Source organism: Carassius auratus, chromosome 41 (assembly GCF_003368295.1).
Source record: "Carassius auratus strain Wakin chromosome 41, ASM336829v1, whole genome shotgun sequence".
Classification (NCBI taxonomy): Eukaryota; Metazoa; Chordata; class Actinopteri; order Cypriniformes; family Cyprinidae; genus Carassius; species Carassius auratus.
Window position 1 is genome coordinate 7,177,311 of NC_039283.1, and position 20,536 is coordinate 7,197,846.

Here is a 20,536-nt window from a genome sequence, read left to right on the forward strand (position 1 = left end):
AGTCAAAGGTTTTTGAAAAGTACTTTTTTTACTGCAAATCAGTAATATTGTGAAAGATTTTTACTATTTAAAATAACAGCTTTCAATATTTGAGTATATTTTAAGCTGTATTGCTGTGATTTCAAAGCAGAATTTTTAGCATCGTTAGTCAGTCTATGATTGTAAACAGAGATTCAGATGCGTACAGCAGAAATCAGAGAATAGAGAATGTTGGCGTAAGGCGGATTTTAGAAACAGCCTGCTGAGGTGATTTAGAGTCAAGGTGAAGTCGAAGTACATCATGTTTAACACTAGGAGGCGCCATCGCTCCACTTCTGATGAAGAGTTTCTCTCCTATTTCCTGATTGATCAATCTTATTTCCGAGCACTCCATTTCAACTTTACTGCTCATGCTAACATAAAAGGAATGTTTAAATATCGTCTAATTATTAGTCTGTATTAATCTGTATTTATCTATACAGACAAACGCAAACACAAATCTAACAAAAGACAGCTGCCTTTACAGGCCAATATGACAGCTCAATTTTCTAACTGTTCTATTTATTCATAGTTTCTTCCTATAGCATCTCATAAAAGTTAACAGACAAACAAAGAGAGCAGAGCGCCATGTCCACGGTCATCGACAGCCTGTCTGTATGCTGTGCAGCTGCTGGGGTTCAAATTCATGACCCCAGAGGTCACACTCCACAGACACGTCTGCATATGTCACAGGGGTCTCAGGCCATTTGGCCAGACACTTATCCTATGATTTGCATGGAAACAGTGCTTCCTCGTAACAAATGCAAACAACATTTTTAGCATGTGTGATGACCTGCAGCCTGATGCAGTCGTGGAACAAACAGGAACATCTCGTGATCCACCAGCCCTTATGCCTCTATTATCTTTCAAATCGAGTATGTTCCTCTCGCTCTCCTTCTCTCCATGTCTATCTGATCAGCTGTCCGTTTCAGAGCGTGAGCTACAGGCCTCAAGAGAGCCATCAATCTTTCAGCTGTCACCGAGTGCATATGTGTGTGAGTGATTAGATACTAACTATTTCGCACAGTGAACACACTTCACACTGCAGATGCAATCACATTTAGTCTTTAATGCTGATCAAGTTACTTTCCATCCTTCATTCCAGGCTGAGGCATCCACCTCCTCACCTCCATAAACACACATGTCCATTCTCTCCGCTTGCCAAGCTCTCCTCCAGCTGTTAAACTATCAGCACGTCCCGTAATGTAATGATGAAAATGCTCTTTTTAAACTGTTTCCAGACATTTCTTTCATTTTTTCCCTGCTGGTCAGCAGATGCTGTGACATCAGTGGACACCGCTCCGCACTGTGATTGGTCAATGGCCTGCGTTGCCAGGCAACAGCAGTGAAAGGTCTCTCTTGTGTGTGTGTGTTTGTCTGTGCTTATGTGTATGTTTTTACCCCTGTGACAGACAGTGAAATGGTAAATGGAGAGCATCTCTTGTGCTGATAAGTTTCCTATCTGAAATGGAGCATTTCATCCTGTAATGTGAGGGTTTTGTGTCGTTTCCCCTGAATTAATGTGTGTATGCTTAATATTTTTTGGTGTATAAAGGTGTGTGTGAACGCAGCTGTGTGTGAGAAAGTGTGTGTGTCTGGGGAATAGGTGGTTATTGTTTTTGGCACAGACCCTCATTTTTCTGCATCGATCGATTCCTCTGACTCTCGACACGACAGTAATCACACACACACACACACACTTGGGCCTCTTTCTATCAGTAGCATTATTACTGTGTAGAAAGGTAGAAGGGGAAATAAGGGGAGCCGAGAGGAATTCATAAAGCTGAACAGGGAAGAATGCGGATGTAGGGGAAAGTCAGGCCACTTGAAAGAGAAGTGCACAGAGGGAGAATTGATAGTAATATCTCTCTGGAAAAGAAAAGGAAAGGGGGAGATGAAGAGAGATGAGAAAATAAATGAAAAACTGGGATGATAAGATTAGAAAGTAGAAAGAAATGTTTGTAAACTGAAAAAGTGCCACCAATCCGACACTCTTGGTCGCTACAAATGACTACACACTGAAATGTTTTTTGTGCAATATTGAATCAAACTGTTTTAAACTTTTTCATCAGTTTAAATAAAACGATGCTTTGTTCAAAACTCTGGTTTACTGATTCATTTGTGCAATTATTGGTATGCATTACATTTTGTATGCATAATTCATTATGTTAACTTTTTACTTTACACATTAAATATTTTGGATCTAATTGGCTACAGTGACTTCTTGGTCAAACTAAGGTTCCTCAGATTAATAAAAACACCCATTTCGGAAAAAAATACATAAAAATCAAGATATATATAAAATAACGTCATAAGCCTGAGAATTACCTAAAAATAGGTAATTCGCCCAGCCCTGCTGCAGAATAATAACACAAGAGCATTACAACAGAGAAGATGAAGGATTCATCCCATCTTTTTCCAATAAAAGAAGAAATGAGACGCTGAATTGGGGAGGATGGAGGGGTGAGGGTACAACAAAAGAGATGAGACACACATACACACAGAAAGTGTTGTTTTTGAGAGATGAGGAAGAGATGTTATTAGGCTGACAGCAGTGTAATGAGAGCGACTCTAGAGCGGTCACAGAAAAAGCACAAGCGCTCGCTGATGGAGGACAAACACGGACCTGTTCACACCGACACTGTCACTTTCACCAGGAACCGTCTGGTTTGACATGAAGGATGGATCATGATGGCCAACTAGTCTGAGGCCGACTAGTTTACCTAGGTTTTCTCTTATAATAGATTTTTGAAAAGTTTGATTTAATGCATGTCAAGATTCATTCAATATTTCGTAGTGCTGCTGATTGTTTTTAAACTCAAGAATGTGTCTTATATCTGATAGAGTGAACCTACACTAAGCTAGTCAAACACTAGTTGATTTTTAATATTTAATTTTACAAATTCTTATTTGATATCCTCTGTCCTCCTCACACAGAAACATGTTTCTGTCTTTTCTGATAGTTCAGATAGTTATGGTATCGTAGTTATGATTAAATATCACTGGCTTACAGGAATAATTTCAGGAATAATGTGACCTTTAACCTTTCACCTTTCCCTGTGCAGTTTTTTCCCTTCATGTTTTCTCCTGTCTGTCATTCTTACTCATCAATATTGCCACTCACCCTCCATCTTCATCACAACATCCATCTTTCTCTCTCCCATAATCCCCTTCTCCTTCAACCCCCCCCCCACCTTTTTGTATCATTTCATTCCCTCTTCATCCATCCATTTCCTTTTTTAACTTCTTCTATTGTTTAATTTCCTTTCCTATTTTATGCCCCACTTGGTCGTCTCTCTCTATCCATCCATCTGTGTTTAAGATAATAATAACTAAAATAAGAGTTTCTTCTGCCATTATTTATCTCTTCTCCCGACCACTAGGATATATCAAAACCCCCTCAGAGCCTCAGAGCTACATTTGGGGAAAGAAGAGGTGGACTATGAGATGGAGAGAAAGAACGAGAGGGGGTCGGGCTCTACTGCTGTTAGATGGAGGTACGTAGATAGGTTGGGGGGGGGGGTGTAGGAAATCGGTCTGGCTAGCGGAACAGCTTTTCACCTATCGCTCTCTCTCTCTCTCTCTCTCTCTCTCTCTCTCTCCATACTGCTTTGTATTCTGTGGAGATGACAGAGGAAAGCTTTATTGCTCTGAGTCGGTATCGATCGGGGCCCAAGGCAGGGGGGAGCTCACAGACGCCCATTAGAGGCACTTTCTCAACGACCGCTCCCTGAGAGAACAACCCCACCCTACCCCTCCGCTTTCTCTTTCTTTGCCTCTGAAATTTCTATTGAAGGTTTCTATCCATGAACCATAACCATGAAGGTTTCTATCATTGAGGCTTGACTGAGAAAGAAGGAGAAAACGTGAGAGCAGACATAATCTGATAAAGAAAGAGCCAACAGAGACACCAAAGCAAAGAAAATGCATCAATATTTCAATAGCCTACAAATATATATGAAGCGCTACATTCCTCTTACTCTTCAAACCCACTATTATTCCATATCTTCTATACTTTAAATATAACAGGAAAATGTGTAGGATGAAATCATTGGAGATGTCTAAGTCCAGCACGATGTAGCTCTTCACACATGCACATTAAAAACACAAAGACGCACAACAGAGACTGTACTGTATACTGGTCCTGTGGATTGTGTGTAACACCAAAGAGACATCTCTATTGTGTCTGTGTGTTCAGATTCCACTGGGATGTCACACTCCGGAATGAGGCCTGTAATCTCCCTCTTCACATAATTCCTCATTTATAAATCAGAGTTTGGAAGGCAAGAATCTCACTTTACCATTCACCCATTCTTGCCCTTTCTCTCACGTTTCAACCAAACAAAATGTCATCACGAAGAAAACACTTTCTGGTGCCTCCCCGGCTATCCAAAACCACACATATACAATTAATATTAATACTCTATTACAGAATAAGCCTGAGCTGCAGAGACTAAACTTTGACTTTGGGGAGTTATAATATATATAATATTCATGATCAGAGCGACTGCTCAAGTTTGAGCCTTAGTGCTCATGTGGGAAATTCAGATTCAGATCTGGCCTGCAACATGTCCGGATCCCAGTCTCCTCAAGATTTACCTTAATCATCTCTACCCATAAAAACGATATAATATGAAAATATGTTTATTCGCCACAGCATGATCATAGTATCATTAGATATCTCATTTCTTCTAGTCACAGAGTATTGTAAGGTATGTTGTAACCTCCCAATAGAATCTGATTAGTTCTTCACCTGACAAACATTGAAAAGTCTGTCTCCATCATAACCACATGGGATTAGTTGAAGAGACTTTGACCAAGCACAATCATACACGATGTTTACACACGTGAGTCAATCGCTCCCACGCCAATCGATGGAAAGAGAGAGAGAGAGACAGAGAGAACAGGTTACCTCTGGTCATTAAGACAGGGGGGATTCCCAGACTTAGGGTGGTTAGGGGGTTCACTGATAGAGAAAGAGTAAGAGAGAGAGAGCATTCGGCAAAGAGAGAGAGTAGACAATTATCTGTATTGATTAAAGGGAGGCAGCACAGTGAAGAACAGAGCTCACTATGTTTCGATCAATAGAGAGAGAGAGAAAGAGAGAGGGGATTGTTTGGTGAAAGAGGGTCAATAGGGTGGGAACGAGATAGAGACAAAATCAAGGGTGGAAAGAAGAACAAGAGTAAGGTAGGTAATGCAATGACAGTGCGTGAAATCAAAAGATCTAAAATATGTATAACACTATGTATTGTTTAAAAAATCTAGATATTGAATTCAGAATTAAGTGTCCAGCAGGTTTCAAAAGTTTACATTTACCTATCAAGTACAGATGCTTTTTTGATTGGCATGGTGTTTAGCATGCCCTTATACACTAAACAAAAATATAGCACTACCCTAACACATTTTACAGCTACAAAATGAGCTTAAATTATTAATATTGGCCATAGGGAATAAAGTGGGAAGGCATTGCCACTGATGGCCACTCAAAAAACGAATGGATGTTTATTATGAACTTCTACTTTTACAGACTGCTCACGTGAGTTGAGTTTGAATATATGCTGGCCACTTTGTAGCCGAGACCACCTCTCTCCCTTGGAAACGCATGAAACACCACAACAAAAGCTTCAAAGAGGACTAACAACAAGTCAACTGTGTAGACACAAGCAGTGGAGACAGGGCGACGGCTTGCCCCTTCTCAAAATATTAATCCCCTTTCAGTCAAACTTGACCCCCAACACACACTCCCTTTTTCTGCTCCCATTAGGAGCTGAATGCATATCTACAGACTGAGCTGGCCGTTGCCTAGTAACCGTGACCCTCACCAGCTAACACCAGGAACAACACAACATTTATTACATCCTCTGACTCAATTGTTGCTTAGTAATGTAACATTGTCCAAAAAGCATGTATTAGTGCACTTCGGCTGGAGTTTTAAAACCAAAGTTTTTAACAACGAGAGCATTTCAGGTAGGACCATATAGAATTAAATGAACATGAACATATTTGGTAAATGCATTAGAAACATTGATGTTTAAAAATGAGCAATACAGACATCATGCACAAAAACAGTGCAATAATCAACAAAGCTACCTAATTATTATTTCATATCCATGCATATGCTGTTTTTGTTTTGCAATCTAAATAATGTGTGTGTGTGTGTGTATACACTAACCCTAACCCTCACAGGAAACTTTGTGCATTTTTACTTTCTCAAAAAAACTCATTCTGTATGATTTATAAGTGTTTTGAAAAATGGGGACATGGGTTATGTCCTCATAAGTCACCCTCTCCTTGCAATACCTGTGTCATACCCATGTCATCATACAGAGTTGAGTCCTGATATGTCACAAAAACAAGAGCACACACACACACACACACACACACACACACACACACACACACACACATGATAGTGTCCACACCGATAAAAGGCCTGTTTAATATGAATCAGACCTCAACGGTTTATGGCAAGGACAAAGAGTCTGTGTGCATTATAATGTACCAGAGTAAATACTTATTTACATGTATCAACCTCACACAAACACACAGTCAAATAATCATGTTGCAGTCTGGGTAAGGAATTTATAACTAGAGGCAGTACATACAACAACAGAAGTGTTTAAAGAGTCAAGAGCCTGAAATACAAACGCTTTGAAGAAAAAAAAAGGAAGAGAGTCCTGCAGAAAGATAAAAAAAAAACAATTCAGGTGTATAGTTATGAATGCATGACATCACAAGACCCCTCCCCCAGCCCTTGGGAGTGGGTGCCTTGGAAACGGTCGCTAAGGGAACAGACGACTAAGAAAGAAAGAGGGAGGGAGAGAGAGAGAATGTGAAAAAGATGGAAGAAATAAAAGAGAATAAGAAAGCATCCTGTGCTGTCGAGAGTGAGAGAAAGAGAGGAATAAAAGCAGATAATATAGTAACTCATGAACATGATTAGAAACATCACATAGGTCATATTAAATACAGTTTTCTAGCAAACTAAGGTAAGCAAATGAGATATTATGACATTCTGGATGCAAGGTTTTATTATGTTATTTAAGAGTGCAGCGGAGGCATGAGTCAAAGCTTGCAGAGCAGCCATGTGTGCCTGTTCACCTGTTCTACACATCAGTCTTACCACTTACTAATACAAAAGAATGAAAGAAATGAGCCGCGGGCCTTTGAATGTCTTTTATATTAATCCATAAAACTACACACTATCAAACTAATGTGAAAGCGGATTAATATCTCAGAAAAAATATTTCATTTGCCAGCCTTTAAAGAGGAAATTGTTCACTGCGATGTACACCGATCAAATGGCTTTAATGTAAATTTATGCTGATGTAAAAGTTCACATTTCCATTTATATTCCATATACTCCCACAGCCACATCCACACGGCCTGAGACAAGCATCTCCTGTTACATCATTCATGAGTATCCATAAATATCAGGCTACTTGAATACTGTATACATCACCATGAAACCATACTCTCCCTCCAAAGGAGAAAAATGAAGGGGTGGGGACTTGCCAGGCCAATAGATCTAGCAGACCCCAGTAACCATCTCACCTCCAGTCCAGAAAATAACCCACTGCCTTCACTTTTACTTCAAGTATTACTGGGTTCAGTACACATAAAGGGATTGATTCTGTCATCACTTACCCTCATATCATTTCAATCCTGGATGACTTTCTTTCATCTGGGGACCATAAAAGATTCTTTGATATTTTGTGATATTTTTTTTTATAGATTTTGAATTTTGGTCCCCATTGACTAACTCTTTTTGTCCTTTGAATGGAAGTCAATGCGAAAACGGAACTGTTTGGTTACCAAAATATCTTCTTCCACGAAGAAAGCAAGTCATAGAGATAAAAAAAAAAAGGGTGACAGAATTTTAATGAACTATACTATTGAGCTGGATGGACAATATTTGTGGCATAATTTTGATTGAAAAATAATATGAAATAAATCAGTAAGTTATAAAACTGGACAACAGAAAATATAAGCAAGTGATTTTTCACACTAAAATCATTTTGTCTCCAGGCTGTAAAGTGCTGTATTTTAATGTTACGGATAAGCCCCAAAATTTCCATTGAACATGCCACGCTGTAATCCAGATACCTAAGCTTTGTATAAACTGAAATGATTGATTGATTAATATTAAAAGTGCTGTTATTTGATCTTAACTTGTATTGAACCCCAAATATTCCTTTAAACTGAAATTAAAATGATTTAAATCAATTTAAGTATCGTCAAAACTTGAGGCTGAAGAAGAATCAGCCTGTTCCAGGCTCTTTAATAGAGGGTTTGTGACTTTTCCCCTTAACTTTCAGGGTGTTCCACATCGTACGAGCTGTTAAGGTTCGTTAAAACATACAAAAGTGCCAGATGCCGCTATCAGCTGCAACAGAGCTGGTTACAAAACATCCAACTAGTTCCAGGACCATCCAAATGTGAATTTACAGATGCTTATCCACACGAGCACAAGCGAATGTGGTGGGTGCATGAGATAGAGAATCCCTAACCAACATGTTCTCATTTATACTGATAGGGCTGTTGTATCTGACTCCAGGATACTATTGCAGCATTGTAAGTAATGGTAGACTACCCCCACCTTCTACCCGCTAGGCTGAGTCTTTAACCTTGACCTCTAATGCCTCTGCCTCCAGTAATGAAGTCAACCCCCCCCCCCCAGCTCCCCATTCCCTCTCACCCCCGTCTCTGCCCCCAGCTCTGCTGTCCTGCGCTCCTCTCATTCATAGTAAACACTATTGATTTTTCAGCACAGAGGGTAAAAAAAGCCATGAATTTTAATGCTGCTATCTGTCCCTCGCTCTAGCTCGCTCTCTTCCTCTGTCATCCTTTCCTCTCATGCGTTTTCTCTTCATCCCATCTTCTCCTCTTCGAGATGTGAGGGAGGGCAGGAGTTGAACTAAATGTGTGTTTGTTGGCTATAAACTTTGGGTATGTGTTCGTGTGTGTGCGTACGGAGCGCCAGCTAACGCCCTCGTCTCTTTCGCCCTCTGTGACTGAGACCGATTGATTTTGCTATAAGCAGTGTTGAGGCTATGACAGGCCAGCAGCAACAGACAGAGGAGCTCATCAATGTCCAATGAACACGGGAAAAAAATCTCCTTAAAAATCCCTCCATCATGCCACACCAGGACTGGAGGAGAGAGAGCAAGACATATGGAGGGACGGGGATAGAAGATAAGCCTTTATAAAGAAACCCTGTTAAAGATCCCACACCGCAACATCACAACAATACAGACAGAACAGACAAACGGGTCAAACTATATTTGTGAGGGACATGATTTTGGAATAGACATATAAGTAAGGGATAATGTAGGCAAAGGACAGAGATGACAGGGAGACTATTCAGCAATAAAATAAATAAAAATACTTTTAATAAAAAAATAAAAAATATATATGTAAATATTAAATATTTAATTGAGTTTAATTATTATTATTTTTTTTTTACAATATTACCTGCATAGTACCTTGCAGCTTGCACTAAGAAGAAAAAGAATAAGAAAAAAATCCACTACAATGCATGAAACAATCAGCCCAGCTACAAGATGAACAGAGAAACAATATTACAGTAGCATTAATATTTAAAGGGGGCTACACTTTATTTAAAGGTGTCCTTGTTACAGTGTAATTATGCATTTAAGTACTGAGATATATTAATGAACTATGTGTACTTACTATACGGTTAGGGTTAGGATTAGGGTTTAGTTTAGGGTTACTTACATGTAATTATGCATAATTCATTGTTATTATAATGTAACTACATATAACATGTAACAAGGGCACCTTAAAATAAAGTATTACCTTAAAGGTTTAGTTCACCCAAAAGTGAAAATTCTGATATTTCTTTCTTTCTTATGTGGAGCACAAAAGAAGATATTTTGAAGAATGTTGGTAACCAAACCAAATGACGCTGTTTTATAAGTGGTTGTTTCACATTTTACATATAGGCCTACTTACTAAAGTACAGTAACAGCAAATTAAGCACAATTATGCATAATTACATGCAATAACCCTAAACCAAACCCTAACCATATCCCTTTAAAAAGGGCATTGTAAAATAAAATGTTACCCCAAACCATTTTGGTTACCATTGACTTTCATTGTATAGAGAATACACAGTGAAAAATACACAGTGTTTAAAATATCTTCTGTTATGTTCCACAGAAGAAAGAAAGCTAAACAATTTTGGAACAACACGAGGGGGAGGAAATGGTGTCATAATTATAATTTTTGGTTGTACTATTCCTTCCCAATTGGTAAGTAAAGGTGATGATACCAGGGGAAACTTTCCCATTGGGTATGGTCACATTGAAGGCAACATTGCTCAAAAAGTTGCCCCGTGTATCATCACCTTAAGACACAAGCTTGCGACAATTGCGTTTGTATGAAACCAGACTGCGATGGCGTGAAAGTAGCAGTGGTTTCAGTTACCAGGTCTAATATACAGCATTGCCACAGGCAACGGTGAACATTACGAAATATCAGTCCGCTGAATGCCATATGCAACATCAGAATTGAACATTTCAGATAGCCGTAAAATAATTCCTCATAAAATCTGCAGTTCAACATATTTTTACGACCATAATCATTTCTCCAATGTTGCCTAAGGTCCCTCGTCACCTTGGATACATTCCCCAGAAAATGCAGTCATTCAGCCGTGATCCCTCCAGCATTCCTGGTTTAATGCCCATCTGCATCATCGGATGACGGACACCAACCGAGCACATATGCACTGATGGTAATAAACTCACAGTACAAATTGCTTTTAGGGAATACAATTATCTCATCAAAGCATGTATGAGTAAGGCTGTCAAATTAAAGACTAAATATTTTAGTATTTTCCTGCTCTGTTTTAATGCTACTGCAAGTGAATGGAAACAATTTGCTCTTATAGAAGTGATGAGAACATGCTGCCTAATGGATATAAACTTCGAGTAATCTGATGCAATAGGCATTTTATGTACTCAGGTGCAGAGTACAAATTGGCAAGCCGTGTATTGATCGAAAAATCCGGATTGAAGGAAACCCTGTTAACAGCAGCTTGTCCGGGGAGTCGGGCTCCATCCCTCCCCTCTCTCCGTCTTAATTTGATTGATGATCATACTTGTCACTCAAGGCAGCATGTGGCCAATTACAAGATTTGTATGGTGAGGTGGCTGGTGGTTTCGGCTTGTTTTGTCAAAATACTGAGTGGTTGTAAGTGCCGTTTTTGGGATAAAACTGCATTTATCTTACCTAATTTTGCTGCGGATAATACTGTTTTACAAGTGTTAAAGGAACCGTTCACCCAAATGAAACACCATCATTTACAACTGCATGACTTCTTTCCTCTGTGAAATATGAAAAGAAGATATCTGGAGAAATATTTTAGCTGGTGTTTTGTTTTCATGTCAGTGAATCAAGTCAAAGAACACCATAATGTTTTGGTCACCAACATTCTTCAGAATTTCTTCTTTGTCCTTCACAGAACAAAAGAACGTCATACAGGTTTGGAATGACACAAGGGAAACATTTCACTGATGTTTATTTACTCAAAAGCATCCAGTCAGGAATATTGCACACTGTATATTATTATTATTATAAATAAGTTTACTCCATAACAGTAGTAGTAATTGTATCATTAGATCATATCATTTAGATTAGAAACATCATCATACAATATGAATTAATTACCAATATAAATTGTTTTATAACTAATAAACTAATTGGCCATTTTAATCAAAATATGACACCAGACCACCTTCCGACCATGAAAAAAAAGGGGAAAAAAACCCTGAAAGACATTCACTAAGCCCTACATGTGAACGGGAGACCTTGATCGCTATAAATCTTAAATGAAATGGAGGAAGAGAACAGATTTAGGTCTTGAGCTTGTTCATGAGGAGTGAAGGACATAATCAAAGAGCAAGCTTTTATTACACACACACACACACACACAAAGAGCAAATGCTGAGAGGACAAATTACACTGATTCATCCATTTTTCACCTTATAGAGTCAAAGGAGGAGCCAAATTTAAAAAGTGGTATAATGCAGCGTCAATCCATCTATTCACTCCACTCTCTAAAATACATTTCTTTCATTACATCCATTTGTCAGTAAAGCCACTATGCACCTGCCATGTCAAATATCAATACATTCATTCATGTCTATTAATGCAAATCTTTTATTCTAGTCCCTATCCCTCCATCCATCTACACACACAGCAGTTTTTTGTGTCTGAGGTGAATATAACAATCTCTCTCTCTCTCCAACACATGTGCGCATACACACACACAATACAAATGTGTAGCCAGATAATCACACTAAATTAACACAGCAGTGTTGTGGGTCTGCGTGAGTGCTGCTGTACTGGCAGGGGGTGTATTGACCAGTTGCTGTCTCTCACAGATGTGTTGATTAGGGGCCTGTTTGAACACTTCGCCTATTTTTGTGCCATCATGTACCCACCAACATATCCGGAGTGTGTTTTTGTGTGAGAATAAGAGAAAAGGAGGCAGAAAGATAGATTATTAATGAATGAAACAATTTGCATTTCCTGAAAAAATAAATAAAGAAATAAATGGGGGGCAGCAAGGCAGCATGTTTTCAAGGCAGCAAAATAAAAATGTAAAAATATTAAGAGAGGTCGGCTCAGTTTAAGTGAAATGCTGCACCAGAGTGGCTTTGCTGCTGCATGCGTCTTGTTTTCAGCCGACTGCATACAAGAATCAACACAAACACTGTGCAGCGTCAGGCAGTGTTTCCCAACACTGTTCCTGAAGGCACAACGACACATTTTCAAGCTCTTGCACCTGATTTAACATGTCAGTTCATTAATAGAGACCTTTAAGACCAGAAATGGATGGGTCAAATAATGGAGACATTCAAAATGTGTTCTGTTGGTGTGCATCCAGGAACAAGGAAATACTGGTCTAAGTTGTAGTTCACCCAAAATGCATTTCTTCGTTCCACTTTCCTGTTTTCTATTGTTTTCTATGTAAACATGGGCTAGATGCTAGATGCCCATGTTCAACCATTGCTCTTAGGTTTCATGTCTTTTGCAGTGTCCCACGCATGACACAGCATTCTAAACGTGGTGTTCAAGTTAAAAGATGTTTAACTTCTATAAAATGTGTCTCTAGACCTTCTTTTATCATTTCAGAGCACTGCGTCTGACATTTTTAATGCAAAAACATGTTCTGTGTAAATGACCTTTAAATGTGGTTGTGAATAAATAATTATCTAAAAGACAGAACCAGTCAAAATTCCATATGCAAATGTGTTTAAGAAAGAAGACCACTCACAATCCAGATTTCAAACTTCAACATCTTCGCTGTCAGTTGCATTGTATGTCGTAGTCAATGAGTATGCTTATATGCACAAGAAAGTTTAATTTTGAAAATAAATTCATTATTAAATGCTGACATTAATTTAAAACTTAATTTTCGGATAAAAGAACACAATTAAGGTTTACATAATTATGGTTGGTATAAAACTGCATGTAAACTGACTGATCTAAATGTCTTAAAGATTACATTATTGTGCATGAAAGGTTGAGGGAAGGTTAATGATTTTGGTTGAAATATTTTTACCAGTTTTTGAATATTTGAAGAATATCACATATCAAGCACTTGTAAGTCTCTTTAAGCTTTAAATATGACAGAGAGTTCAGTCTAAAATCTCCTTATCAGTTTGCAGACCAGACTCAATAGTGTAAATATCTCTCTGGTTGTGTAAAAACACAATGTGTGTGTGTGTGTGTGTGTGTGTGTGTGTGAGTGTGTGCTTGTAATGTTCACTGGGAGGAAAGAACTCTGTGGAATATCTTACAGAGTGAAAAGCCGCATTTTCCAGCAGTGCTAATGAGGGGACGGGTGCCATTAGTGTGAATACACTACAGAAGGTAAACCCACACAGATGCAAACGCATTCCTGCTCTGCTGAAACTAACAGTACAATTAAAAGATGTGTGGGACTACTGTCACTAAACACACATCATGACGACATGGCATATCAATCAGAGCAAGAGAGGGTGCACGTGAGTGTGTGCGAGAGACAGTGAAAAGCAGTAGAACATTCTGTATTGAAATCTTCCTTATATCTATTGATTCCCCATTATTTTACAAACAAACACAATCTGGCATTTTGCTATTATCAATCATCTTAACACTATAGGACTTGCCATGATCTAAAAACACTTTCTCTCACATTCCCTCTAAAAATATATGGATTCTATTTCTGACACTGTCGCCTGTCATTACGACAATGAGACAATTATCTTTCAGTATTTTAAAAGTAATTGTATCCTAATTAAATAAATGTATAGTAGTACTTTCTCTCTGTTGATAAGCTACAAATCAGAAAGACGATATTTTCTTTAGTTCATATGTCATGCAAAGCAGAATGCTGCTTAATGTACACTCTTTTTTCTCTCAGTGGATATTCTCTCATCCTCCAGGACCTGCCTGTTTCTGTAACACACATGAAACTTTAATGGAGCCGTTAATGGCAATAATTCCCGAGACCACTTACAAGAATAGGTCTTGATTATCTCTATCTCTGTCCATGTCCATGTCTATATCCACTATCTAATGGGAATGGTGTGTAATAGCTGCATATATTAGTAATAGTTAAATAGGTTCCGCTCTCTCTAATGGTGATTGAGAGGCTATGCATATTTCTGCTAGCTGCAATGGTATTTGACATGCAGCATGAAGTGATGGGCAAATTTTGCTGAGGTTTAGCTGACTGTAGAGAACAACTTGCATAAACAAAAGATTGTCTAAGGCTTAGTCAAAAATATTTACATTTTCTGAAATTATTAATCAAATAGTTTTTTTCATATACCAATTCTATGTAAAATAATTGTCAATTATGTATAGCTAACCAACAAAGTTTACAGCCTTGTTTATCATTCATACTTAATGAGCTAGACGACTGCGTCCATACAAGCTGTGCCTAGAGCTCAAGATCACCTCTCCCGCTCAAACTCGGTTTTCAATACTCGTTCCCATTTTTCACTGTCATCTGCACCTACTTTCCTTTAGTGGTCCACAGCTTTTTCTTTTTTTCTACCATCTTTTTTATCTTCTTTTGACACTTGCTATATTTCAGCAAAAGGGGCATGAAACTCCTCCTCCTCTCCCTTAATCTCTGAGGGGAAGAGGCTCATTATCCTTCACCCTTTTCCATTCTGCATCATTCTTCAGTCCCAAAGCCCGTGAAAACCTGTAAGACTCTGAATTATGCAAATTATGGAGTGGTAAAAATCATACAGCTAGAAAACAAATCCCGCTAGGTAAGATAAGTTTCCAAAAAAGTCTGAATGAAAGTAAGGCACAACACTTTCCATTGCCACTTTACAACACTTTCTGAATGCATAAAAAAACATAATATAGGCGAAATTTTCCACATGCAGATAAATAACTTGTCTAATTTTTTATTTATTTTTTGGCTAAAATTTAGAAGAGAAACGGTATCTTATTTCAAATATTTTAACAAAAATCCCTTAATTAATGTGCTCATTACAAGAGCATAAATAATAACCATAAAACAATTATCAATATGATGTTTACACTCATTTTAAAATGAAATGTAAATTCTCCCCATATACAATCCATTTAAGCTTTATATAAAAAATACAAAATAAACACCATTATTTCTGTATATAATTACTAAACACTTTCATTGTGTTCTCAGACCGTCATATATCCAGTAAACAGATGTGCAGCTTGCTTATGCAGTTATGCCTCCTCAATTCAGACTACACCCATCTCCTCCTACTCCACCCCCGCCCTCCTTCTCCATACCGGCTTCCTTGTGTTTTCATCTTTATGTGGCCACCGAACAACCGCCAAGTTCCCACAATAAAAACTATTAAATAAACACTCGTCCGTTTGCCTTTCGCTGTCTCTTACTTGTTGCAAAAAGACGAGGTGAAAATCACATTATACACATGCATGAGATCATCTACTGATCACGCGAGCAACTATCTACCTGACCATCACACTACATCTGTGTTTGTGAGCCAAACACAAGATATTTAAACAGCATAAATGCTCGTTTCTGTTCTCTGCGGCTGCTCTGATTCTCTCCTCTCTCCCCTCTATCCGCCGGCCCCGGAATCGATCCTGCGGAGATCGATAAGTTGGCATGAATATTCCCAGCTCACCGCGAGTTTAGTTCGGGGGAGACGGAGGCAGAGGCAGAGGCGAGAGGAGGAGGCGGACGGGTGCGGAGCCCTGAAGAAACTGAGCTCAACGAGACGGGAATATATTTAGGAAACACCTTTACAAAACAAACCCGACCTGAGCTGCATTTAGAGGCGAGAACGCGCGGTGCTAGTTTTGCTGTAGACAAACTTGACTCGCGTCGGTTGGACCAAACTGAAATGTTGGAAAGGGCGGCAAGCGCGACACACACAGAAACGGCAAATGAGGATGTTTCATGCACATTATGGATACGAGGATTAGGCCAGCCACGGGATTCAGTGTTAGAAGAAAGAAAAAAAGAAAGAAAGAAAGAAAGAAAGGATGGTTGCTCTGGAAGAAAGCCTTACCGGAGTGAGAGCGCAGAGCCAGCGGGGACTTGAGGCGCCAGGCGTGGAGATCAGAGGCAGCTCTCGGCAAGACAAACGGCACCGGCAAAGGAACAAACATGATCCGTCTTCTTGTCTGGTTCTTATCAGATGTTCTTTTTGCTGTTGAATTTTCTTTGCAATTTTAGCAGTTGTGGCAAGATATGCTTTTGTCACTTTGGTTCCGTGATCCAGGCGTTTTTGACACACAACTGGTTATTCATAAAATTACGTTTACCCGTAGGTTTTACAGTTAATTAAAAAATAAATAAATACAACTTTTATTGTCGCCTGTAGTTTACTTTTGATCTACGTGCATAGATACGCAGACGCGCGCAGCCAGACTGTATTTTCCCAGCGCGCGCACACAGGCGGATAGACGGATTAAAACAAGACAAACGTGGGTTATTTTACTATAACTTAAACGTTTGTCTATTCGTTTTGGTATTCAGCTACAGTATTACAGCTACGGTATAAATGTTCGGTGTGCTTGCCGAACATATGTATCAGTCGCTCAAAGGCATATATTTACTCTGTTTGTAAATGCATATCTCGGTCCCGTGGTAAACTGAAGTGTTTCTGTCTTTGCCGGCACTGTCTGTATGTTCAGCTGGCCTGCTGCTTCTCCCCGTGCTCGCAGTATCTTTAACTTTGGTTATCTGCTTGTGAAATAAACTAATAGTTCCGCATTTGTTCTAATAAAGAAAAAAATGTCATACCCTGACTATATAACGTATAAACGACAGCGGATATTGTTATTACTTGGATATGGGGTGCATTTTTTGGTGAATTTATTTGGTCTAGCTCTTCTAGCTTTCGTCCTTGTTCTAGCAGCTACATGCTACACATTCATTTAGACAAAGTCATTAAACGTGGTTAAAACCGTTTGCTTGTTTTTGTTCATTTAAATTAAAAATCTATAGAAAAATAAGGCAACTCAACGTGCTCGCCGGATTCGCCCCTCCTCCCACGCTCCTTGTCACACTCCAGTAATTAAAACGCAATCAATCGATACATGACTAAACAAGGTAAACAGATAAATAAAGAACGAAAACATGGGGGAACGAGGTCGTTACTTCGCTGGTTTTTAGCTTCACTTGCCTATATTTCCGTCCATCCGCCTGCGTGTTTTTGGTCTGTCTGCCTGTTCCCATTATTTGGGAACCCCAATAGCTCTTTCGTGCACGCTCTCCTCCCATAAGCTCGCGCGCTCTGATTCCACGCTACCCGCAACATTGAAGCGCGAGCGGAGCGTTACAACTCTCACATCAGCATCACCCCCACCCCATCTCTCTCTCTCTCGCTCTCTCTCTCTCTCTCTCGCTCTCTCTCTCTCTCTCTCTCTCTCTCAAATCACAGTCAACTAGGAACATGTCTTTACAACAACACTAATGTAGATTATTCATCTAATGTAGATTATAATTGCATTAACAACACGAAACTTTAATAAAGCGAGCAAAACAGATTTTTTTTTTTAATTCTCATCAAAGGCAGCTCCTTCATGTTTACAACATTTTCAGATTTGCTGGTACTATTTTGTCATATGCACGTCTTTTTGAAAAAAAAAATCCCTCTTGCCATTTATTACACTGCATAGCCATTTGACATCTTTATTTCTAAAAATTCTGTCATAATCATGTACATTTCATTACAAACATTTATGCATTTCTTTGTCCTTTGTTTATTCATCACTTCATCCTGTTGACTTTAATTGTATGGGGAAAAAAAATATATTTTTTTATTTTCAATACATTCCTTTGTGCTCTACAGAAGAAAATAAATCATATTTGGGGCTATCATTTTAGTTAACTCATTAACTACATTCATGTGCTTAATCAACAAGTAACACAATAAACTGCAAATATTGGCCATCCTGTTTTTATCTTTTTTTCAGTCGTTATGCCTTGAGAGAATGCAAAAATTTTGTCTAATTCTAAAAAACGTTTCTTCGATTTATTTAATATTACCTAGATTTATGTAACTTTTATCCTTTTGTTTGGACTTTTTGTTTATTCCAAATGAGGTGTTCACGTGTCTCAGCAGTCTGATTAATGAAGGAATATGTGTAATGTTGGCTTAATCTTCTTATTACTTACATAACTGGACATCAACCAACTTTTTGATTAATATTAAAATATGCAAAAATGCATAGGAATGCACTGAGTACATGTTCTCAGACACCCCTGAATCTCTTAATAAGTCACACAGGCTGTTACGTTTTTGTTTGTCAATAAACATTGTTTACCAATATGATGTGCAGAACAACAGCAGAAACAAAACGGCTTGATCTCAATAGAGCCCGTGAGCTAGACATAGTTTCCCAAATGTGTTCGGGCTCCCAAAATAACATATTCAGGATGTATTCAAATCAAGCACCTGATCATTCTCATCAGCATTATACTCAAACACTGTTATATTTGTATTTGTCAGAAAACATTGTCGATCAATATGATGTGCAGAACAACAGCAGAAGTAGTCTGTGTGCTAGACAGCATTTCCCAGTTCTGTTCCTGGAGCAGCCCAACAGGACACAGTCAGGATGTCTCCCAAATCAAACACTATACCCATCAGCTGATCAGTACAATATTGAAAGATCTGAAATGGGAGTGTCAGCTGAGGGAGACATCCAAAATGTGTACAGTTGGGGGGCCCTCCAAGAACAGGGTTGGGAAACGCTGTGCTCGGAAATCTCATTGTGCCAGCAAAACCTCCCGGGGGCCTTAATCAGCGAGCGCTCGCTGCTCCTCTCTCCTACCGCCAATTCATCATGCCCTGTCAATTACAAAGCATGCTGCAGCACACTTACACACAAGATTATTGTCAATATAGATTTTTAAATAGAAAAATCTATACGCTAAACACTCCAATCGATAGGAGTAAATCGATTCCACTAGGCAGCAAAACCCTCTGTGAGCTCTGGCTCAGAAGTCTTGGATTGACCGAGTTGTAAACAGATGTTGCAAATACAAATAATTCACTTTGGATTCTACTTTAATTTTTCAGCCACAAATAATTATGTGAGTGTCATTTTATAAAAGTAATAAAAATAGTTTGATTTTTTTCTGTCGTTGTTGCTTATTTTGTGCAATAGAAGGATGTGTTTCATTGTCTCTGTCCATCTCTTGCATCTCACTATTGACAGATGACATCCACAGGTCAAGTGAGAGAGATGAAAAGAAGTGACCAGTTGTTCCTCGCATACCCCCTCGACGTGCTGAGGTAACGGGCCGCTCGGGCCCCTCCCTCCAGTACTCCTTTCAGACAAAAGCAATTATTTATTGTAGAATATAGTGTGGTTGTGCACATCTAAGAGAAGGAGAGAAGGACTGGAGGGAAAGAGAGAGCGCAAAATTGAGGGAGAGGAAAATAAGATGGTGTTGGAAGGATAGGGAGCTAACACCTACTTCTTAGCTGTGCTCTCCTCATCCGCACATTCTTAGCCATTATTCCTGTTTATGCTGACTTCCTGGAATAATACACTCTTAAAAATAAAGGTTCCATGAAGAAGCTTTAACATCCTAAAAGGGTCATTAGATTAAAAAAAGTTCTTCTAACTAAGAAAAAAGTCTCAAGATTTGTTCACTGTAAGTTTCTTTTGGGAACTCCAATAACAGTTCTTCTATTGCATTACTGTAAAAACTTCATTTTAGAGGTACAGTGAAAGTCAATGGGGTCCATAACAACCTTTACATATGGTCAAAAAGCACACTTTCCAAAAATCATTATGTGTTCCACATTTAAACAGGTTTTAAATGTTATGAAAAGTGAAAGATTTCCTTTTTTTGAGTAAATATCCCTCTAATATGATGCGCTTACAACTTCCCTTCCACATAAAAATCCAATTATCATCAAGGTCAAAATATCAAAAATTCATGAAGAGCAACTCTTCAGTCACTGACTAATGAAAGCAGCATATATCCTTGAAAATAGAGGTTCCAAAA

The 20,536-nt window shown here is 38.7% G+C and overlaps 1 protein-coding gene across 1 annotated transcript in view; it reads right to left on the bottom strand.

The window, feature by feature from the left end:
* LOC113059989 (POU domain, class 2, transcription factor 2-like) overlaps positions 1-18,447 on the bottom strand; it is a 38,067-nt gene extending 19,620 nt beyond the window's left edge. Inside the window, exon 1 of the mRNA XM_026228733.1 lies at positions 16,578-18,447. Within this exon, the coding sequence (XP_026084518.1) occupies positions 16,578-16,677 (100 nt within the window). The 5' untranslated portion in view covers positions 16,678-18,447. The remainder of the gene's footprint in view (positions 1-16,577) is intronic.
* Between the last annotated feature and the right edge of the window lie 2,089 nt (positions 18,448-20,536).